Source organism: Macaca fascicularis, chromosome 14, assembly GCF_037993035.2.
Source record: "Macaca fascicularis isolate 582-1 chromosome 14, T2T-MFA8v1.1".
Lineage (NCBI taxonomy): Eukaryota > Metazoa > Chordata > Mammalia > Primates > Cercopithecidae > Macaca > Macaca fascicularis.
Genome location: NC_088388.1, coordinates 118,651,961 through 118,676,059, shown reverse-complemented (window position 1 = coordinate 118,676,059; position 24,099 = coordinate 118,651,961). Strand labels below are relative to the sequence as shown.

General features: G+C 53.9%; 1 protein-coding gene across 1 annotated transcript in view; it reads left to right on the top strand.

The window, feature by feature from the left end:
• LOC102116172 (spliceosome RNA helicase DDX39B-like) overlaps window positions 1-17,922 on the top strand; it is a 36,578-nt gene extending 18,656 nt beyond the window's left edge. Inside the window, 6 exon segments of the mRNA XM_045370912.2 lie at window positions 5,433-5,636; window positions 6,856-6,906; window positions 9,844-9,864; window positions 14,010-14,087; window positions 16,211-16,308; window positions 17,851-17,922. Coding sequence (XP_045226847.2) covers window positions 5,433-5,636; window positions 6,856-6,906; window positions 9,844-9,864; window positions 14,010-14,087; window positions 16,211-16,308; window positions 17,851-17,922 — 524 coding nt within the window.
• Window positions 17,923-24,099: the final 6,177 nt, after the last annotated feature.

Here is a 24,099-nt window from a genome sequence, read left to right as displayed (position 1 = left end):
ACTGATTCCATTATTCACTGAGTGAAGAACTGGGCATTGGAGTGCATCTGTCCTCTCAGCAGCTCCCTGCACCTGTCCCCACCCCCTAGTTTGGGGTGGAGGGAAAACGCTGGTGGGGCCCGTGCGGTGTTGATTAGAGTATTGATCCTGGCTGCAGCCCTTGCAGTCGTCCGCCTGGGCATCCATCAATGCCAGGTGGGGAGGCCAGAAACTGGCCTCAGGGCTGGGCCCGGGGCCTTGGTCCAGACCGGAGTGTATCCCGGGCTGCTCTCTAGGGTGGGAGTAGGGGCGGGCCAGGGTCAGCCCCTGGTGGTCAGAGATGTACCCACTTCTAATCCCACATCTCTTGCTCCTTTGCTGTATGGCCCATTGATCCATCGTTGCCTGTATCTGGCCATATGGGCTGATAGCCGCCCCTGTCATTTATTAAAAACCTCCAGCAGGCTAGGATGGCTCAGCGTTTTAAATTCTCACAGCAATCCATTGAGGTTCTCATTAGCACTCCAATTTTCCACACACAGAAACTGAGGCTCACAGAAGTCAAGCGAGGTCAGGCTGCTGGTTAGGGTTGTTAGGTTAGGTTAGTGGCCAGGTTCACACGCCACTTTTCCGCCAGTCACACCACTCCCCTAGCAAAGGAGCAGTGATGTGAGTTGAGCTGCTAAGTGCCAGGGACACTTTCTCTCACTGAACACACATGTTTATCTTGTGATGCAGAGGCTCATTATCCTCATGTTACAGATGACAACACTTCAGTAACTTGTCTGCAGGTTGTACAGCTAGGAAGAGGCAGGACCGGGATTCAAACCTTATCTGTGGGACTCGAGACCCAGACCCCTTGTGTTTACATGACAATTGCCAGTTCAAGAGCGGTTTTACCTACACTGCCTCATTTTCTCTTCACACGCACCCTGACAGAGAACTGGTTTTTGTTTTTTGTTTTTGTTTTTGATTTTTGAGACGGAGTCTCACTCTGTCGCCTAGGCTGGAGTGCAATGGCACCATCTTGGCTCACTACAACCTCTGCCTCCCGGGTTCAAGCGATTCTTTGGCCTCAGCTTCCCGAGTAGCTGAGACTACAGACACCACCCACCACACCTGGCTAATTTTTGTATTTTTAGTAGACATGGGGTTTCACCATGTTGGCCAGGCTGGTCTTGAACTCCTGACCTCAGACATTTTGCCTGCCTTGGGCTCCCAAAGTACTGGGATTACAGGCATGAACCACTGTGCGTGGCAGAGAACTGGTATTTTTATGCCCATTTGTAAAATGGGGAAACTGAGGCATGTATAATTAAGTAGCTGACGATGGCAGAACTGGAACTCCTGGGAATATCTGCTGACTCCTGATGCTCTTATGCCAAACACAACCCCCAGTGGCCTCTCCTTAGACTAAACTGCTGCCTCCCCTCTGCCTGCTGCTCTGAACCTTGTCTGCCATTCATCGAGCCCCTGAAATCTACCTTCCTCCTCCTCCTCCAGGAAGCCCTTCTGGACTTGGCATAGCAGAGGGGCAGCTTCCCTCAGCATCTCTGCTCGTCTCTGGAGCACAAACCAAGGATGGTACTGGGGCGTCTTTCTCTCCATGGATTCATTTCCTCTCCAGTAGAGATTTAAATGTGCTCAGTTCCATTCCAGAGCCTTCACTCTGGACCTTCTGCCTGCAGGAACACCTTGCCCTCTCCCTCTGCAAGCCTCCCCTCTCCTACCTGAATTCCCTGCTCAAACAACCTTCCTCCAGGAATCCATCTAACCCCATCACTCATGTAATGGCCCACCACTGAGCTCAGGGGCTTTGGCAGTTTGCGTCTCTCAGAACCTCAGTTTCCCCACCTGTCACACCCACGCACCTCATTAGAATCACCCAGAAGCTTTGTGAGCCATTGAAACACCCAGGTGCCCCTACTGAGATTCTTACCCAGAGGATCTGGAACACCCCTAGATACCTCAACTGCTCCCAGCTCCACCTTCTCCCACTTTTAGCTCTCATCGTGGAAGGTAGGTGGGAAAACAGGCGCCACCATCCCCACACCAGCCCTTGAGTGAGTGCCGGTGATGGTGTTAAGGCTGGAAAACAGCTATGATTGCAGATTGATCGGTTATACACTGAGCTGGTTGCCGAGAAGAAAGAAGCAAGTTGTCAATACCACATTACCCATGGGATGCAGAGCCTCTCCCTTGGGCTACCCAGGAGAGAGGGAGATGCTTCTGTGCTGCCCAAGGTGCTTTTGCAGCGTCTTAGGGGAGCGTGTGGATGGGAACCCAAGGCTCAGGCCCAGCCTCTGCCTCCCCAGCCCTGGACTTCTTTGTTCCTCCTTCCTCCTCCAGAACCAACTTGGAGCTCAATGTGGAACAGAAGAACTAAAATATCACATAATTTAGAAATTTACTTGCATTTGATTTATAATTGTATAGTTTGACATGGATCTGGGAGCAAAGAACAGGCCATTTGCCATCATTGTACTTCATGCGGGCGTGTGTTGGCGTTTCTCTACTGCTACCAGGGCAGGAGGCTTGGAGGGCTGGTGAGGTCCAAGGTGTGGTTTTTCTGTCATTAGAACATTTAGGGTAGAGTCTACAACTCTACACTGAGCCCATGTGCTCTGAGAGTCTTCCCTTTCCAGCCCAGCCCTGCATGAGGCTGTGCAGTGAGAGGAAAGGAGGGCCACATGGGCGCCGGGGCCACTAGCACTGTGCTGCCTGGCCCTGGGGGGGAGCAGAGACCCCAGCTCTGTGCCCCAGTCTCACGTTCCGTTCGGGGTCTCTAGCTGACCCACACTCAGGCTTCAGGCTGGGCCTGCTGCACTGTAACTCTAGCCCACACCCAGCCACATGAACCTCCCATTGGGTCCCTACAGCTCAGCCACACAGGGGCCCACAGGCACACTCACAACGGAACCACAGGTAGCCAGGTAACTGGATTTACAAGCCACAGTAGCTCATTGTCGGGGTTGGTGGTGCCTACAGGGTCTCCCCCTCTGGTCTCCTCTGCTTCCACTTCAGCTGTGGTCATAAGCATTAGAGCCAGGTTGGAATTTGGACCTGGCTCTCAGTAAGCTACTTCATCACCTTAAAATGCAGTTCCTCCTCTGGAAAGTGGAGACAAAAATACTTACTCGTAACAGTGCCATGAGAGCTAAACCCCAAGCCCAGGGCTCACACATGACATGCTCAATTAGTGGTGGCTCTTAGGGTCGTTCACAAGGCAGGCGCCAGCTCCACCCCTGCCATCAAGGGGGACTTCCTTGTTCCAATTACCTGTCCCAGACCTTCCTCTTTGGATACAAGAGCAGTGTCTCTTGCTCTTAGAGAAAATGCTGGCTGCTCTCCAAGGTCACATTATCATGGCAGACCACTTTCCAGTGAGCCCAGCATTCAAGCAGGAGCTACCACAGATGGATGCATTAGGGGTTGCCACATACCCTGACAAGGAGATCTTTTTAAGTAAAAGAAATGGCCACAGCTGTTCATTGTGTGACCATCCACTGATCACCCTCATGCACCAGGCACAGTGTCCGGCAATACCTGCAAACTGAGGCTCAGAAAGGTCAGGCAAGGTCAGGCTTCCGGTCAGAGTTGTGGCCAGATCCACATGCCACTTTTCCATGAGCCACACCGCTCCCCTAGCAAAGGAGCGGTGACATGAATTGAGCAGGGCTAACTCACATCAGTGCTGCTGTGTGAAGCACTGATGTGAGTTAGCCTGCTCTCGGGGTGCCTGGACACATGGGAGAGAGCCAGGCAAGAGCGACTGGAGAACCATCCAATGCACCACGGGTGCCAGACCTCTGAGTGAGGACAGACTTCCCAGAGGAGGGATTGCTTGAGCTGAGGTTTGAAGGATGAGGAGGGGTTCCCTGGGCAGCCACAGGAAGGAAGGGTGTTCCGGGCAGAGACCACTGCTAATGCAGAGGCTCCTGTGGCCCCATTACAGAGAGTCACGCTAGGTTCTATCATTGAATTCACCCAACTCGTATACTATGAATGGATGCTCATGGCAGATTGAGCATCTATTATGTGCCAGCTCCCAGACTGGGCAGTGAGAGGCTGAGGGCAATGGTGCTGGGCACTGGAGAGACAGGTGGAATTATTCATGGCCCCTGCACCTGGGGAAGGTTAGACAGGCATCTGGCAGGCACCCACACCCATAGACAGAGATATGAACAGAGTACAGAGGGAAAGAGGGACGGGAGAGGATGGTTTGGACAAGGACGAGGCAGGAGGATGGGGACTTGGGAAAGGTTCGGGGAGAGAATGTGGCTCACCTGGGCCTTAGAGGAAGATGTGACTGTGAGATGTCCCAGGAGCAGTGGGCAATGCCAGGGAGTTCAAAAAACACAGGATGCAAAACCCACATACTTGATTCAGATAGCTGATGACATCGGGCGACCCAATGTCAGTCAGTCTCCGAGGGATATCAATGACTCACATGAATCATATAAATCAGAAAGAGTTTAATAAGGGACGTTTTATAAATGTGTTGGCAGGGTGTATGTGGAAGCAGAGCTGTTAACACCTCAAGGTCTGAAGGAAGGGAGTGGTTACCAGAACCCAGAGAGGCCACCACATGAGTAGCACTGACCTCCAGTCAATGGACCTGGCCAGCCTGAGGTGACCACAGGAGAGGGAGATGGGGGAAGAAATGCCTTGACTTCTCCTCCAATCTTTGGATCCCGTGCTGGGGCTTCCCATTGACAGAACCCAGTGGGAATCCAGAGACACAGGGTCTGGTGGACTCAGTCCGAGCAGATCAGCTCCCTAGGGCAGAGACCAGGGACAGAGGATGGCAGTGATCTGAGGGCTAACAGAAGCTCCCTGGCTCCTGTAACATTCCTGACTCCGAGGTTCTTCCTCTGAAAGTGGGACAGCATGATCGCAGTCCTAAGACCTTCCCAGTGTTCATGAAAGGACCATGTGAGATAGAAATGGCCAAAGGCTTTGCACGAAAATAATCTGTGCTCCTTACAGCAGGCCTGCGAGGCATCCTTCAGTGCTTTCAGTCGGTCCTTTTAGAATTCATAAGGGAGATAATTTTACAGATGAGAAAACTCAAGTTCAAAGAAATGTAGTCGCCTCTCTATATTAGTTAACTCCTTACTTTGCAAGAGACAGAAACCCAAGTCAAACTGGCTTCAGCAAGAAGAAAAAAGTAATTGGCTCCCATAAGTGAACAGTCAAGGAAAAAAATATGGTTTTATTGTTTCAGGCATGGTTGTATTCGATCAAGGTTACTGAGTATCTGTTTTCTCCGTTGCTTCGCCCTGCTGTCCTGTGCTGACTTTATTCTCAGGAAGAGTCTTCCTGAGTGGTGAAAAAGCAGCTTCAGGTATATTTCCACCAGCTTAGCAATGCCAGGGGAAAGAGAGCCCCTTCCCCCAGATTCCCAACAAATGTCCTAAAGCTGACTTCCCTGACTCTGGACCAATCCGCAGGGCCAGGCAATGAAAGCTCTCATTGGCCAGGCTGTGTCAAGCGCCTCCCCTGCTCCCTGGAGCAGGAAGGTAGGGCCAACACGACTGAGAAAAGGCTAGGACAGGATGGGAAAAAGGACAGCCAGAGAGCTGACTTCCCAAAGGGAAGATGGCTGCGTGGCCAGAAACAGAGAGGGGAGCGGAGCTGTCCACTGGGCTCCCCAGGTATGTTTGTGGGCAGCCCGTGCCAGGTCCAGCCTGACTGTCCGACTCCCAAGTTGTGTGTGTTCGGTGGGGGGAGGTTTATTTGTGTATTTTAGACTTTTAGAAACTGCATCCTATGTCAGTGGGGTGCGATAAAAAGGCAGGCGCATAGACGGGGCATGCATACAGGGTGGGGATGGCAGGAGTAATCAGGAAGGCAGGGCCCGCTCTGAAGTATTCTGAGTTCTCAGACAAGGAGTCTGGGGGCTGGGGGCGAGCAGTGCTCAGGTCGACCTGGCTGGTCCCAGCCCCTCCATCTCAGGCTGACAGCCTCAGGATCAGGAGCTTGGAGGCTGATCTCTCCAGGTGCCTGCCGTGCTGAGTCCTCCTGCCACGTGTGTGACCCATAGCCCCCAGCTCCTCCCTCCTCTGCTTCCCCTCCACCTACTTAGAGCCTGATGTATACGAAGCACCGGGAGCACTTTGATTTCTTTTTGTTCCCACTTGAAGGCCTCCTCCCCCTCCTCCCCCTCCTCACACAAGCATGGTGTGTGTGCATGTGTGTGCGTGTGCACATGATGGCATGAGGCCCAGGAGTCCCTTTTTCTCTGGGGCTTTGACGTCCCCATCAGGAGACAAGGGCTGCAGGCAGGCAGTGCCTTTAAGGCTCTTGGCTCCCCGGCCTCTCTCTCGCTTTATTTACCACCCTTGCGAGGCTCAGGGAGGATCTAAAGAGAGGATGGGGAATGGGATTTAATGCCAAAGCACTTCAGGTTCAGAGAGAGACAAGATTAGAAAAGGAGGGAGAAACGAAAGGGGAGGGGAAGAGGGAGGAGAGGGGAGGATGAGGGCAGGGACAGAGAGGCAGGGATGATGGCTAAGAAACAGGGGGAAAGGCAGTGACAGAGGTGGGGGAAGACAGGCGGGTTCAGAGACAGGCAAGAGAGACAAACACAGCACTGCCCAGGTCAAGCCCAACAGGAAGCTTGGGGGTGGCCTCTATGGCCAGCAGCCAGGCAGAGGGAGAGGACACAGGGAACCACTGGATCTGGAGACCCAGGAGGAACGGGGCCATGGGGCTTCAAGCAATGAGTGTGTCTTGGCCTGAACTGGGGAGACAGATGTGCCCCAGCCTCTCTGGCATTGCATTCCTCTTCCCCAGAGGGCTGAGTTCCAGCACATGGAGTGTAAATGGACATGACAGGGCCCCTGCCCCTGTGGGCTCTTGTCTCCTTCCCAGCTGGTGTGCTGCATGCCCCTGACAGCCTCCGCAGTGCCTTCCTCCAAAGGGGTCAGCACTCGTGGCTCGTCTTGGAGCCCTTCCAGCCCCACCCCACAACCCAGCCAGATCCACAGCCAGAGACTGGATGCCAGCATTAGAGCAATGATGAGGTGTGGAGCCGGAAGTCCTTCCTGACCTGCCAGGCCCAGGAGCCCCGCCCTGTCATGGGAAAGTGGCCAATGGCAGGTATGGATGAACCTTCCACCGAGTCTCAGAGCCTACAGAGGTTTGTCTGAGGTCCCTGGAAGCTGCCCAACTCAAGGTGCTGCTTCCCAGTTACCCCTGCGATCCCCAGACCATGGGGGAATCACTGTTCCAGAGATGCCTTGGTGCCTCACTGCCCTGGTACCCTCACCTGCTCATCTGATGGGGCCCAGAGGCCTGTTTGAATTGGGACCACTGGGGTCCTCCAGTGCTTCCCTCTCTCCCCTGCCTCCACTCCCCAGCCTCTGCTCCGGCTAAGGGCAGCTAGACTTCCACCATTGATGTGTTGCAGAATATGGATTGTTATGATATCCCAAGGAAGGCCCCGGACCAGAAGCTGGGAAGAAATAGATGGGCAAGCAGCCTCTCTGAGCCTCAGAGCTCATCAGGGGAGGTAGGTATTTTACATTCAGCCCTGCACTGTCCTGTGACTCACTGTTCCAGAGGGGCCTCCCTCCCCCTCCATCTCCACATTTCTAGAGTCCGATGCTCCATGAATTTTGTATCAGGTTCAGAGGTAGGAGGCATACTGCTGACACTGCCAAGCCTGCTTTCATTGTGCTGAGGTATGTGTGTGTGCGTGTGTGCGCTTGTGTGCATGCCATACATGTGCACACTAACACACGCCTGACCCTGCAGACGCTCTTGCACACTGACCCCAACACCCTGACTCACTTGCATCCACGGGCCTGTGCCTTCCTAATGCCCAATCACAATCTCACCATGCCCATTGCAAAGTCAGGCACCCATCCTCACACCCTCACTGGCACACACGTGCACACCAGCCTGTGGTCACACTCAGATACCAGTCGCACACTCCCAGATCCACCCGCAGCAGCCAAGGACTCTTCTGATGACATTCCTCATCTCACTTAGAGCAAATCCACATCTGGGCAGACAGTCCCACACCCACGTTCCAACACACACCCCACCTGACCTGCCAAGCACACTCAGACATTCCCAGCCTCACAGCCGGTGACTCACCATCCAGCACTGACTGCGCGGCAATGCTCATGCTGCCTTTTCTCAGTACTCATTTACATGCCCTTTAAAAAGCTATATGTTTTACTGCTTACAAAGCGCTCTTACGCAGATTATCTTATTTATTCCTCTCAATAGCCCTGAGATGTGGCATTTTGATTATTATCATTTACTGCAAGGAAAGGAAAGCTCAAAGCAGCCGGGGGCCCTTTCCGGGGTCCCATGGGTTGTATGAACCAAGATGGGCCAGGATGCCTGTCCGTGTGGCTTCGAATATTCTGCTTATCCTCATGGCTGGTCGCCGGCCTACACAGCACCTTTGTGCCAAATGGAAAGAGGCGCTTTCTTCAGGTCAACACAGCCCTGTGCCGTGTGCCCTACTTGGCAACCAGAGCACGGGCTCAATCTCAGACCTCACTCAGCCCTTGGCTGTGCCCATGGGCACGTGCACCTACAGAGCACACACAGCCGCTCTACTCTTCCCAGACACCTGCTGACAAGTCCCTGCCCTCCTCAGCACCTCCCTCTCTTTCCCTGTACACTAGGCGTGGCAGGGTCCTGTCCTAAACCACCTCTGAGACACAGCCCCTCACTTGACTTTGACCGAGAAGCCCTGGCCCTGGACCCAAGATGCTTGGGAAGCCCCTCTTCCTGGGGCCTGGAAGGAAAGCCCCACAGCAGCTCTAAGCCAGACAGAGAAACTTGGGGTGAGCTCTCTTGGGGGCCTCAGTCTCCCACACCCACCTGGCTCCCTGTTCCTCTTCCCTACACACTGCCAATGTTGGAGCCCGGAGGCCACCTGACCTCCCTTGAAGAGCCCCCTCCACTTCCACTCCCTCCTTCTTTCCGGGAGCTTTCTGGGGCTCCGCATGCTGTTTGGTAAATAAATCGAGGGCAGCGGGAATAATATACCTGTCAAATAGCAGCCAGCTTCCAATTTCTGCTGTCAGGCCCGCCCAGCCGTGCCACTCCAAACCCACTGACATGCTGCCGCAAGCAATACATTTTCCGAGGCCCCCAAGGGCGGGGAGGGCTGGGCTCACCAGGGGATTCCCAACTAGTTGGTGTTGCTGCAAGGCAGACCTGAAGAAGAACTGCCCAATGGAAGAGCTGGTAGGAGAAGAGCTGTGGCAAGGCTTGGGTGGGGGGCTTGGAAAAGTGGGTGAGTTTCTGGGCTGCCTTGGAGGGCAGTGGAGGCAGAGGCAGAGGAGTAGGTGAAATGACCCTTTGACCCTCTCTGCACAGGAGGGAGTCAGAGGTCGTTGGACCCCGTCACCATGGAAGTAGCTTCCCAATACTGGTCCTTCCTAATAAGTGGGCAATCGTATTTTGAGGCAAAATCCTGAAACCTGAGGTCAGAAAGGAGCAGGGGTCACTAATGCCAGCCCTCTTCCCCTAGCCGAGCTGCGCTTTCATAGCCACAGGTGTTCAGGGCTAAGCCAATGTTAAAAATCTTCCAGGAACAGCTCCATCCAGCTCAGCACGAGGAGCGCTCTAGCCAGGGAGCCCTTGCTCCAGTCTGACCCTGACACTGGAGCTCAGACCGTCTGCTCTGTACTGGCCTTGGGGCCACCAGAATAGGGCAGCACTGAGCCTTCCCTTTGCCGGCCCCCTGCCACCCCACACACTCTCCCCACTCAGCGTCCCGGCCTTCTCATCCCTCAGGTGGAAAAGCCACACCTCTCTCCTCATGGTTCCCCACAGCCTCCAAGTCATGTCTATGAGCTCCCCAAGCCCTTGTGCCCCTCATCAACTGCTCAGCTGTGGACCTGGTGGATGCAAGTGAGTCAGGGTGCGAGCCTCCCCGCACGTCCTTAATGCCTCTGAGGGCTGGAAGAACCCTGGGAGCAGAACATACCCATTCCCATGGGGGTTCCTAACAAGGCCTTTCACTGCCAGTTGCCCCACACCAGGTCAATTCGGGAAGGAGAGGACCTTGAATTTGGAGCTGGAGGCTGGGGATAAGAAGCAGAGATGGCCCAGGCAGACATCCTTCCTGTAGCTTCTCTCTCTAACTGTAAGAACCAGGGGCCTGGGCCCTCCTAGCTAAGGGGTAATGTGGTGCACAGAATAGAATGCAGGAGCTCAAAACAAAGGTAGAACCTCTTCTCTGGGAGAATTTTGTTGTTGATTCAAGGATGAGAGGACTTTCTCAGAGCAGTAGGGCCTGGCCCCCAAAAGCACAAGCCACTACGCCGTGTCCCAGGCTCAACGCCCACTCCAAACCAGTGCCAAGCCATTTCCTCCATTTTCTTCAAGCACTGGCACACATCTGTACCCCCAGAAAATGTTCCCTCCAAATTTCAGCCCCTCCGCATAGACAATTAGAGGTAGAAGGAAGCCTGGAGCTCCTCTCATCTGATTCCTCATTTTTACAGGGGGAGGAAACGGAGGCTAAAGAGGGTTCAAAACCCAGAGAGGACCATGGTGAGTGATTTCCAGCAAACCATGTATCTTTCTGAGCCTCAGTTTCCTTATCTGGAAAATGAGGGGAGAATCCCTATCTGTGTCATAGGGTCCATAGAAGATACACTTCATGAGGGCAAGGATTTTTTCCTTTTTTGCTACTGCTGTACTCCCAGGACCAAGCTTGAAAGTAGGTATTTGTAATAGTAAGTCTGTCTCAGTGAATGAATGTGAAGCACTTAGTAGGTGCTTATTAAATGGTAGCCCCTGTTATTCAAAATCCTAGGGAGCTAGCAAGAAACCCCGGCCTTCTGACTCCGGGTGCCAGCACACTTTCTCCACCCCTTCTCTGCCCCACCCGCATGACTTCTCCCATCCCTGCACTGCAGCCCCAACCTTCTTTTTTATTTCATTATTATTATTATTATTTGAGATAGAATCTCGCTCTGTCACCCAGGCTGGAGTGCAGTGGCACAATCTTGGCTCACTGCAACTTCCATCTCCCGGGTCCAAGTGATTCTCCGACCTCAGCCTCCCGAGTAGCTGGGATTACAGGTGCACGCCACCACACTGGCTAATTTTTGTATTTTTGTAGAGATGGGTTTCACCGTGTTGGCCAGGCTGGTCTTGAACTCCTGACCTCAAGATCTGCCCACCTCAGCCTCCCAAAGTGCTGGGATTACAGGCATGAGCCACCATGCCTGGCCAGCCCCAACCTTTCCTTAGGGAACTGGAAACGGGGCAGAAGAGAGGGAATCTCTCCATGAAAAAGGGGCCGGGCCTGAGCACTCCTTGTCACCACCCACTGAGGAGCTGACAGAGCAAGGGGGACCTAGCACATTTGTTTCCATGTCATGCAGAGGAACCAAAATAAACACAAACAAATTTGGCAACACAAGCTCAGGGTGGGCCAGCCCCCCCTCTGCCCTCCCTGCTGAGCCACTGCTGTTTGCTCATAGAGATGAAGCTGAGTAACTCTCAGCCACCCACTGAGCTGGAAGCCAGCCCAGCCCAGCCCAGCCTCCAGCGCAGCCACAGGAGATGGGGGAGACAGGAGACTCGCACTCTTGCTCCTAGTCCTGGGGTCTCAGTGCCTTCTGAGGGAAAAGCCTTCCTGGGCTGTGGCGTGTGGGATTCAGTTCAGCTCCACAGGAGGCCTCCTGTCCCCTCAGTTGGCTGTATGCAGAGGTTATGGAGTATTAGTAGGAGGGGAGGGGAGCAGGGACACGGGAGGCTGGGTAAAGGGCCCTCCTGCTTGGTGACTGGGGTTGCATGAGCTACCTTCTCGGGTACATCCTGGCTCTGGAGGTACAACCAAGCAAGGGGGTCCCCACACAACCTTCACTCAGTCCAGACCAGAGAAAGGGATGGAAAGGGCAGGGGCCCCCGTCCAGCCTCCATGTCAGCCACTTCTCGCATCCAGGGTCTCCACACCAAGATGCCCTCAAGCTGTTTCCGTTTCTTTCTTTCTCTCTCTCATTCACTCACACTCACCCTCACACACAGTGAGCAGCAGGGTCCCCACAGCAGGAAGCTGGTCAAGGGTGCCTAGACAGTGAGTGGGGCAGGCGTCGGGGCAGCAGCCTGCACTGCGGGAGCTCCGTGCGTCCCTCCCGCCCCACCCATCCTGCCTAGTGAGGGATGTGCAGACTCTCTGGCTGTCAGAGGACAGAAGGGTCTGGACAGGACCAGACAGGGAGCCTCAACCACTGCAGCACCCCAAGGGATGCTTCCATCCAACTTGGAAGCATGCCTGTCCTCACCCCAGCCCCTGCCCGCATGTGCCCACACACAAGGCCCAGGAAGAGGAGGATCTGGATTAGCCAAACAAAAAGCTGGAGCTTGAAATGAAAGCCAGAAGGGCCCTGAGCCGGGCTTTGCTGGATGCACTTTCTGTCGTGCACAAAAAGACTCTTAACTGCAGCCCTGATCCTCACCAATTCCTGGCACCCTGCCTAAGCACCGCCTCCTCCCAGAAGCCTCCCCAGAGTTCGTCCAGGCAGCCCTCTCTCCATCCTCTTTAGAGGGCATAGCTGCAGCACCATATATGGTTGTAGAATTGGGTATTAACATTTTCTTTAGTCTTCAAGTGAGATTTGAACACACACCATACACACATATGCAAACACAAGAATACATGCAGATATGCACTTGTGTCTGTGTTTCTGTGCATGTGTGCACGAACCCCACTGCATGCACACACAGTGCTGGGCATCTGCCTTCATGTTCCAGCTTCAGTCTGATGCCATCATTCTGCTGTCCTGTCGGCATCTGTGTGATGGCACTAGCTTATGGGGTGACCGAGTGTGGCCTCCCTCAGTCATTTCCTGGTGTCCCCACAGAAGCTCCTGGGACAGTGCACGGCTAAGGACACTGGTGTTGTGATCAGATGGACCTGGTTTGACTCTTGCCCCAAATAGTGTCAGGCAAGCCCCTCCCTGCCTCTGTGCCTGGGCTCCGGGTCAGCTTCCCTTGCAGTGTCACTGTGAGAATTAAACAAAAACATGGTACCCAGCAGGCGTTCTCTAACAGCATTTCCATTACTGTCCCTTCATAAAAGATTAGACAGATGATGTAGATGAGGACAGATTTCAGCTCAGAAAGCCAGGAGCTTTTTCAAAGTGTCCAGGCTCTCCGGCAATGTCATCTTCTAATTCAGGGCAGGACAGGGGGAGCCCAGGCAAACTCTGTCTTGCCAGGGCTGGGGACACACCCAGGATGGTAACAGCCCCCACACTACTTATCTAGCTCCCATAGAGAGCCCCTCCTTCCGCACAGTTCCAACAAGCCCCCAGCTGCCTCAGCCTCCCAAATGCACACCTGTGGCCTGTGGGACATTTAGTGTGGCCACCGGGAATGAGTATGAGGGAGCTGGAAGGATTTGTGGCTAGCAAGAGGGGACAGCCCTGATGGCAAGTGTCAGTGCCCCACAGAGTCATGCCAACCCCGGCCTGTGCACACACAGCTGCCATCAGCAAAAGCAAATCTGGGCCAGGCCAACCTGAGACTCCCAGCCAGCCCCAGCCTCCTGGGTTCCTGAGCAGTCTTGCTGCACACACACAGCACCCACATGTGTGACAAGACCGGAAGCTGTGGAGTCTAGGACTACTGAGCTGGAGACCGTGGCGGGCCTTTGGGGGTCTGTGCATACCCACAGATAGGAGGCCAAAGTGCCCGTGTGCACACACGCCCGTGTCCACACATGCACTGTAAGCCTCTGGATAGGGAGGGGTCTGTCGCCTTTATCAGATTGCAAAAGGGTCCATGATCCCCAAAAGCTCAAAGTTGCTGTCCTACATTTTAAGTTCATGTTTCGGTTGAGGCAAGTAGAGGCCCGGAAAGGTCACCTCTCAGTCCAGTTCCCCAGGGAGAGCCCTGGACCCTCAGCTAGGGATCCAGAGAGGACCAGAGGGGCCTGCCTCATGGACCCGTGCACGCTGAGCTGCTATCTGCCTCTGTCTCCCTCCCTGGGGTGGCAGCTCACCCCCTTCTCTTCCTACCTGCCCCCTCCACTCCTCCAGTACAGACAAGAAGCTCCCTGATCAGCCATCGCCCCACGACCTTCACGAAGGACAGAGGAGAGGAGAGAAGTGCTCTTGGTGAGACCTCCACCCTGCCAGCCGCCAGGCACCCAGAGCAGGGCCAAGAGGCGGGCAGGTGCGTGGGCGGTGGTGCCCCCTACACGCCAGCCTCGACAGCCCTCCGGGGCCTCCCTGCCTGCCTTCGAGTGTGATGAGTTTATCTCCATGGGACAGAGAGGTGCGTCTGACGGCAGAGGTGGCTCGGGCTGAACTCCTCTGTACGCGGGCTCCCGGGGGAAGGGATGAGAGAGATGGTATCGCCTCTGTTTGTCAGTCAGTCAGGAAGTGAGTCTTCCTGCGTGCCCTCCCAATGCCGCCATGAGCTCAGCCAGGCCGCCTCGGCAACTGAAGGAGCTGTCAACATCCCACAGACCCCAGGTGCAGGAGCCCTGGGGACACAAGGAGATGAGAAATAACTCACCCAACCAGCCCCCAAGTGAAGGGAAAAAAAAAAGAAACCAAGCAGAGCTCGCCACTCTGCTTCCTCATCCTGATGCTGGGGCAGATCTCTGAAGTTTGGGAAGAAGCAGCAGTTTGAGGGTGGAGAATACACCTGGCAGAGCAGGGACACATGGGGACCATTTCTGTGGGCACCCCAGGGGACCTCACCTCCAGGGCCCATGTCATCACCCCTGCCCATGTTGGCTCTCGCCCTGCAGGGTCTGCCTGCTCCTTCCCTGGGGACTGCCTGCCCCTGGCTCCACCCTGCCCAGGCAGCCAGCATCTGGGGGTCACAGTCTCTCTGCAGTCTGGGGTCCAGGGTCCCTCTTCTGGATAAAGGAGACATGGCCAAGGAGTGGGGAGAGTCGGGGATGAAGGCCAGCACATGGGGCAGCCCACCTCATCTCCCTGGCTGTGTACCTAGACCTCCAAGACTCAGCTGTATGTTAGTGATTCAGGAGAGGAGGCTGAGAGGCCATCTGGGCCTCTTTGGATGCGGAAACCAGAATCAGAGACAGGAGTGGCCAGACTTGTGATCTTTGCCCCACTCAGAGGGGAGAGAAGGCCTTGCTAAGGGGTCACCACTGCAGCCAGTCATGAGTCATCAGATGCGAAAGCCATGGAGGGTCCCGGCTGCCATGTTCAGCAAAGGTGCCCGGAGGAGAAAGTATCTCGTCTGCCCTCTCTGCCCTTTGTTCCCCGTCTCCCCTCTCGCCCCAGGCAGAGGCCCTGGCTCCTCCTCTCTGTGTCTATCTTCAGCCCACCCAGTGAGGATGGTGGGGAGTGCTCTATGCAGGGTGCTGACCAGAGGTCCAGGCAGCTTCCCCTGGGGCACTCCAGGCCCCAGTAGGCCCCCGCATCCTCCCAGCATCCCCCTATTTGATGTGTGCTGTGATGTGAGATGTCAAATGTCTGTGAGTCTGTTTCCTTATCTGAGAAATGGAGATGCCATGATCTCTTGGGACCATCATTATAAGAATTCGAGATTGTGAAGAACCTGGCACATCCAGACATGCCTTTCATGGTTATTACTATTGTTGTTAATGTTCTAACTCTCTGCGTGGGGAGAGTCACATGTGTGGGGATCCAGGGCTGCAGGGATAAAACCCCCTAAGAGCACATGGGATGCAGTCTTCACTCCAAGTCAGCTCCCATTAGCACTGGGCCTGTGCTTCTGCCCAATTTCCCCAAGCCAGGCCCGGCGTGAAGCACAGAAAATCTACCTGGCTCTGGGCTGTGGGGATGGGGAGAGTGTGAGAACTGGGCTGGCCCCCAGGAGTACTTTCCATTCTTCCTGGTCTAAGCCATGGAACACAAGGCCAAGAGGGACCTCAGAAACCAGAAGCCACCCAGTCCCATGCCACCCTCCCCATTCGACAGAGGAGGAAACTGAGGTCCAGAGAGGAACAATGTTTTGTCCCGGGTCACCCAGCAGGCTGAGACCACAACTCCTGGCTCCTGGTCCAGTGCTCTGTCCACTACCTAGAACTGGCGGCCCTCCTGACCCCAGCCCAGGGCACACAGTCACCACCTCACTCACTGCTTGGGGAACCCTGGATTTTCCCAATCCAGAAGACCGCCTGTTTAGGAAAGGTGCCTCTGGGAGAAGACAGAGTGAATGGGGATATACAGCAAGACGACACAGGCATCTCCACCCACGAGGCACAGTAGGGGTGGGCTCCTCCTCCTCCATCCCCCAGAACCACCCCCAGTACAGCATAACTGGGATCCCAGCTCACCCCTCGCAGGAGCCCGGGGGGTGAAGGTGGCCGGGGAGCCCGGGGGCCGCAGATGCCCTGTGAGTGGCAGGGGCTCCAGGATGGGTAAGGTACTTACGCTGGGAGGGGGCAGGGGATGCGGAGAACACAAACCCTGAGGCAGGCGCCCTGAGAAGGCACCCACAAATGGAAAAGCTCTGTCCAAGTCTATTTAGGCTACTAGAACAAAAACACCACCAACTAGGTGACTTATAAACCACAGAAACGCATCTCTCACAGTCCTACAGCCTGGGAAGTCCAAAACCGAGGCAGCAGCAGATGCAGTGTCTGGCAAGGGCGCACTTCTTGGTTCATAGACAGGTGTCTTTTCACTGCATTCTCACACAGCAGAGAAAAGGAAGGATCCCTTCGGGGTCCCTTTACAAAGGCACTAATCCCATCCATGGGTTCCACCCTCATGACGTGATCACCCCACAAAGGAGCTGCCTCCTGATGTCTCACATGGAAGCTTAGGGTTTCACCACGAGAATCTGGGGGGCTGCAAACCTTGAGAGCACAGCAGGGCCTCAGAGGCCAGGCATGTGTCACCATCTTCAGAAAGGCTCTGCATCTTCCTTTCCCAGCCCTGGCCCATTCCCCAACTGCCCCAGAAAGGAGGGGAGTCCCAGAGGAGCATCTGAGGCACCCATGTCATAGGGCAGGGCCCTGCTACAGACAAAGTCGGGTCAGGAACCCCAAACAGGCCACCCAAACTCTTCAGGGCGGCCCTGAAAATAGCTCCATGCTCCCTCCCAGAGGGAAATGGTCCAAGCCCCCAGCCCACCCCTTAAGGGGCTGCTGAGGGCATCAAAACTCAGGCATGGCTGTGACCCACCCCGCACACCTCCAGGGAGCCTGGTGTGAGGTGGGCTCTGCTTCTGCTTCTGCCACTGCCTCCCGGTGTGGCCCAGTTACCCCTCTGGCTCTTAGGTTGGACCAAATAAGTGACTTTCAAACTTCTTTATAGAATTGAAACTCTTATTTTGTTAAACCAAGATGATTGCATCTATTTCTTAGCCATAACAAATTACCACGAACAAGGTGACTTGCAACAATAGAAAAGTATTCTTTCAGAGTTCTTGGGGCCAGAAGTCCAAAATCAGGGTGTCAGCAGGCCTGCACCCCCTCCCAAGGCTCTAGGGGAGACTCTTTCCTCTTCTGTTCCTGTTCCTGGGGCTGCAGGCGTTGCTGGGCTTGCAGGCTGCAGAACCATCTTCACACAGCCTTCCCCACCTCTCCCCCATGTGTCTCTCACAGGACTGTTGTCATTGGATTTAGGGTCCTCCCTGATAATCCAGGCTGATTCCATCTCCAGATCCTTGACTTCATCGCATCCTCAAAGATCTTTTCTACAAATAAGGCCACATCACTCACAGGTTCTTTGATTAGGATATGGATACACCTTTTGGGGGGCCACCTGTTCAAACCACTACAACGATCTTAGTCAAAGCCCTGTTCTGTTGCTCAATGTGCTAAGCAATGGAGTTTGAAATGAGTGAAAGCCGGAGCATTATCCCCGCCTCTTCCCCTCTCCCGAGCCCCTGCCCTCCCCTCTTCCTTTCCCACCTCGGGGCCTCTCCAAGGAAACGTCAGACACCCAGGTCCCCTCTTCCACTGCCCCTGTGCTTGGCATCGTGGAGAACCCCCGCTTCTAGGGGCCTCACGGGAGGTGGCCCCACTCTCCACACAGGCTCCCAGATGCCCCCAGAGAGCCAGAATCAAGCTCCCCACTGCAGTCTCAGGGCCTCCAGCCAACCCTGGCCACCTCATAGTCGCTCTGCACCCACTCCCTGCACGCTGCCCCCTCTCCGCCAGAGCTGAGGGAGCTTCCTGTCTGATGCTGGCATTCCAGACACTGTGGCTTCTGTTTCTAGGGTAGCAGGGGGTGTGGGGAGTTGTGAAGGGGTGACGTCCAGGCACAGAAGGGCTGGGCCTGTGACAGAAACATGGCTAGCAAAGGTGGGTGTGAGATGTTGGGGGGCAGCAGATATTGGGGGTCCCTGGTAGTATCTGTGTGAGGGGTAGGGAGTTCCCTCACCCCTAGAGACAGAGGGCACAGAGCTGAGCTCACTGCTTCTCCTGTCAAGGCTCGAGTGGTTGTGTGACCTCAGAAAGGTCATTCCACCTTCCAGAACCTCACTTAATGATGATATCAACAACACCTTCCTCAAAGGATTGTGGGCGGACCCAATAAGTTAAAGGCTGGGAAAAAAAAAAAAAAGGGTCTGGGGCCAGGCACAGTGGTTCACGCCTATAATCCCAGCATTTTGAAAGGCTGAGGCAGGTGGATCACCTGAAGTTAGGAGTTCAAGACCAGCCTGGCCAACATGGTGCAACCCCATCTCTACTGAAAAAACAAACATTAGCTGGACATGGTGGCATGCGCCTGTAATCCCAGATACTTGGAAGGCTGAGACAGCAGAATTGCTTGAACCAGGGAGGTGGAGCTTGCAGTGAGCCGAGATCTCGCCATTGGACTCCAGCCTGGGCAACAAGAGCGAAACTCCGTCTCAAAAAAAAAAAAAAAAAAAAATCTGTAAATCCATCTGGTATGGGGCAGGGAACAGGAATCAGGGATGAGCGGTTTACCTTTCCCACCACAGCTGACCTCTGAATGCACAATAAGGGTCCCAGAGCAGAGACCAGCAGAGATTGGGGACTCAGCCTAGGAGGCTGCTGGACCCAAACAGGACAAAGGAGCTGGCAGGGACTGGCAGGGGAGCGGTGGGGACGAGGACAGGCAGTGGTGGGGAGCCCTCTGCAAGGACAGAGAGCTGAGGTGCTCTCTTGTTGGTAGCTTGACCCCTACCCCAGTGGCTGGTCGGAGCTAGGGAGGGGCAGGGAGCCCTCTGCCCCTACTGTCATGCCCAGCACTGGTTCTGGCACACGGCAGCTGACGGCAGGCTGGGCACCCTTGACTGAGGCTGGGCAGGCTTTGAGCTGCTCGCTCACCCAGAAGGTGCTAATTGAGCTGATTAATTGAGCCAATTACCTCGGCCTCCCAGGAGGGCTGGGAGCGGGCCTGGCTCCTGAGGACCAGGTGCAATCCTGCAGAATGGGCTGACGAGGGAGCCAGGCCCTCCATGGGTGGGCTGTGCTCTGCGCCTCCAGCCCTGTCCGCCTGCACGAGCGCAGGATGAAGAGTGGGCTGATGCCCACTCGAGCAAGGTGAGAGAGGCTCCTGGGCAAACCCAGGAGGGTCCGGCCAGAAGGGAGGTGGGGCTAGAGCAGGTGTGGGGACCCCAGGACAGGAAGAGGGTGCTTCGGGTGAGTGATTGATTCTATAGAGAAATGAATTACCCTTTCCTGCTGCACCTTCTGCTAATTTTGGAGTGCAAGTGAAAGTGAGAGTAAATGTGAAATACAAATCATCAGGCCTAGCATTTGTGACATGCGGGAACGGTATGAATTACCTTTGCCCTTTGGCTCAGCCAATCTACACAGCCACCCTGCAGGCACTGTGGCTGTTGTTGCCATTTTACAGATGAGGAAAATGAGGCTCGAGGGACTGCCACTGACTGAGGCCACACAGCTGACAAGGGAGGGGGTCAGATTCAAACCCAAGTCCTCCAGGCTGCAAAAGCCTGAGGTGTGACTGGGCTAGGGAGCCAGCAAGTGTGGCAGCAGGAGGGAAGGCAAGGCCCACGTGCCTGTTGGCTGCCTGGGCTCGAGGAGTGCAAGGACAGGGGCCTGGGAGCGTGTCTACCCACAGATGTGCGCCTGGCAGGATGTGAGTCCTTCCCTTGCAGCCCCTGCTCTCACTTGGGACCAGTCTCCAACCTTGAGCCCAGAGGAAGGCCAAGGACAGTCCCTAGACCAGAGGGAAGGAAGCTCCATGTCCCAGCAGTTCCTCCTGTCTCCCTTTCTCCATCCACACCATCACCGGAGTCCACACCAGCATCCTGGCTTGCCTGGACTTGTGCGATAATTTCCCACTTTCACACCTGTTCCCATTCAATTTTGTCTCCAGACAGAGGCAAGGGGTGTTTTTCTTTAAAAAAAAAAAAAAAGAAAGAAAGAAAGAAAGGAAAGAAAAGAAAACACACACACATACTAATCACAACCCATTTTTGTCTTATTGTGTGTGTGTGTGTTCAAATGATGTGTCTCTTTATTTGAGTAATAGAAACTAATCTTCATTGCAGAAGAGAAAAAGTGCATTTTTCAAAAATTACTTTTATTGACATATACTTTACATAAAATAAAGTGTACCCATTTTAAGTGTATAGAAAGTGAATTCTGACAAACGTGTACACCTGTGTAACCACCATCCCATCATATTTCCATCACCTCAGAGAGATCCCTTATATCCTTCCCCATCCCCCACTCCAGGAAACCACTGATTTCTATCCCTATAAATTAGGTTTGCCCTTTTTAGAATTTCACACAAATGGAATCATGCAGCAGGTACCCTCTTGTGTCTGGCTTCCTTCACTCGGCATAACATTTTGGACTTCCTGCATGTTGCTGCATGTGTCACGCATGCATGGAAAGGGGGTCCCTTCCTCTTACTCTATAGTATTCCTCAGTGTGGATGCACCATAGTTTCTTTGTCCATCGCCAGTTGATAAGTGTTTGAATTGTTTCCAGTTTGAAGCCCCTGATGAATAAAGCTGCTTTGAACTTCGTGCCGAAGTCTTTTTGTACATAGATTTTTATTTCTTTTGGGTAAATACTTTGGAGTAGAATGGCTGGATATGGTGAGTACATGTCTAATGCTATAAGAAATGAAACTGCCAGGCTGGCCCTTAGGATCAATCCTGAGCTCCACCAGCCTGACCTTCGAAGCCCTGCATGCTCTGGCTCCTCCTCTCCTTTCAGCCTCATCTTCCCTCCCTTTCCCCCGTCAGCCACACACTTTCTTGCTATTCCTTTTAAGTGTCAAGTTTTTTGACCACAGGGCCTCTGCACGTGCTGGTTCCTCTCCCTGGAATGCTTTCCCCACTCTTCCATTCTTCAGGTGTCATCTTAATATTCATTCTTTGGGGGACTTCCTAAGCATCCCCCACCCAGTCTACATGTGGTATTCCTCACACCTTCTTAAAGATCCCTGCGCTTTTTCCCTTATAACACACGTCACGGTGTTAATTACAGAGTGGCTTGTAAGATTTACTGTTTGCTAGTACTCCCTTCTTCTCAACTGTACGCCCTGTGAGTGCAGGAATCATGCCCCTCATCTCCTGAATCTAGCACAGTACCGGACGCAGAGACGCTGCCATGTAGACATTTTAGGAGATTAAACAAGGGAGGCTGAGCCCCAAGGCTCAGGATGGGGCTTCCACGTCCTGCTGAGGAAGCTGGGAGCCTACAACTTGCAGAGAGAGGCCCGGACAGCCAGGCAGGACAGGGATCCCACCCCAGATCCAGTGTCTGGGGAGAGGGAGGGAAGCAGAGAAGAAGGAGAGGAAAGAGAATGACTCACCGTCAGAGACACATGGCAAGAGGAGGGGAAAAGGCAATTCGGTAGCTTCTTGACCTTTCTTTCGTGAGGGGGACAAATGTTCCAGCCCCCAGTGAGTAGGGGGAGGCAATTAGGTACTCCCAGAGCCAAGGAAAAACACTTGCCTGGGATCGGGCTCGTGGCTCATGCCTGTAATCCCAGCACTTTGGGAGGCCAAGGCAGGCAGGTCACCTGAGGTCAGGAGTTCAAGATCAGCCTGACCAACATGGCGAAACCCTGTCTCTACTAAAAAATACAAAGATTAGCCAGGCATGATGGTGGGTGCCTGTAATCCCAGCTACTCAGGATGCTGAGGCAGGGAGAATTGCTATAAGCAAAAACCAGAAACATTTCTCAGGCTCAGAGAGAAGGAATGTCGCCAACCCCCTCCCTGCCCCATCGCCGCCTTTATCATTGTTAAAAAGACCCCTTCATTCCCAAGCCCCGCAACAGTGGCTGTCTCCACCCCCACCCCAGCTGTGTGCAGCTCCAAGGCCGAGAAAGAACTGCCCAGAGAGAGGGTGGCACCGGCCCAGAAGACAAGGAAAAGCAAAACACAAAGGGGCAGGATGATCCTGGGGACACGGGCTCTTCCACCCCATCCCAAAGCACTAGGATGAGGCCAGAAGCAGGGCACCTTGGACCTGGGAAAAGCACGTCGGGGGGGAGATTCTCAGAAATCTTTTTTGATGCAAGTTAAGCTCACTAAGGTGGGGGTGGGGGCACACAGGAGCGGACCGTACACAGGACAGGGCCCATTTAGGGTGGGACTCGCTCATCTCTAAGAGGCCAACTGAGGCTTGGGACTGCTTCCTGTGTGGCCTGACTTGTAAAGCAACTCCCCTATCCCTAAACAAAAAGCCTGGCGGGGAGAGGCAAGCTCTCAGCCTCAAAGGGAAATGGTCTTAAGGCCTTGCAAAGCCACAAGTGCTAATGGATACAGACCTCTCTCTGGGACCATCTCCCAGAACTTATCTGCCACAAATTGAGCTTTTAACTTCTCACTGACCAGATCTCCTTTTGTAGTTTTGTTTGATTGTTTGTTTGTTTGTTTGTTTTTGAGACAGAATCTGGCTCTGTCGCCCAGGCTGGAGTGCAGTGGTGTAATCTCGGCTGCCTCAGCTTCCCGAGTAACTGGGATTACAGGTGTGCACTACCATGCCTGCCTAATTTTTTTGCATTTTTAGTAGAAACAGGGTTTCACCATGTTGGCCAGGCTGGTCTCGAACTCCTAATCTTAGGTGATCCACCTGCCTTGGCCTCCCAAAGTGCTGGGATTATAGGCGTGAGCCACCGCACCTGGCCTCCTCCTGTAGTTCTAAACCACATCTAAACCAGGGCTCGGTTTACGGTTCCTGAGAGAATCGGAGCCAGTTTGCTGCTTGCCATGCAGACATCTTGCTCCTGCTCCCCTAAGACACACCCAAAATAAAGCATGTTTGGCTGGGTCTTGCCTCCAAGGAAACGCTTAGGAAGGTGAGGAGCTGCCAGGCAGATGGAGGAGGCAGGGAGAGGAACTCAGGGGCCAGAGCCCAGGGCTATTCACGGGCCTCACCATTTCTCTAAATTCTTCAAGGAGTAGTCATTCATGTCAGGGCCCAGGTTAGGAATGGTGGCAATGGGTGCATGGGCTTCAAGCAAGTCAGTTCACCTCACTGAGCCCTGTTTCCTAATCCGAAACTGGGAGATGGAAATAATAGCACATTGTCAGCAATAGCTTGTTAGGATTAAATAAGGCAATGCATGTGAAGCCCTGGTGCATAGCAAGTATTCACAAAATGCTAGATCAAATGATGAATAAACCTTCCATTCTGTAATCATTTGTTTTTGATCCTCACATTTGTCAAGTGCTTCATAGTTTATGAAACACTTTTACATTTATTTTCTCATTTGATCCTACAGCAATCTTGTAAGTATACAGGACAAATACCATTGGCCCCATTTTACAGAAGAGATAACAGAGGCCCAAAAGGGTAAAAGAAATTGTGCAATTTCTATGGGACCTCGTGAGCAGCATAACTAAAGCCCTCTGACTTCTATCTATGTTTTCCCCCACTGGACTTCCGCTCTGCCATGTACTGCTAGGATCCATCGGGACTGCAACCCAGCAGTCCTAGGAACCTCTGAGGCTCTGTGGAGGCTTTAAGAGCTGAGGCCCTTTTCTTTCAACTAAAGAAAAGGGTTTGGGGTGAACACAGCTGAAGTCCTTCAGATAACACACGTGACTAGGAGATAGGGCTGAGGCTGTGGCTGGCATTAGGGTTAGGACAGAGAATTTCCCCTGCTTTGCAGGGCCAGAAGGGTGGAGGATGACACCCACTGGAGGGGGAAGTGGTAACACGGCCCCCCTCCCAGCCTCCCAGGTCCTTATGAAACAGGGGAATGGTGTGTG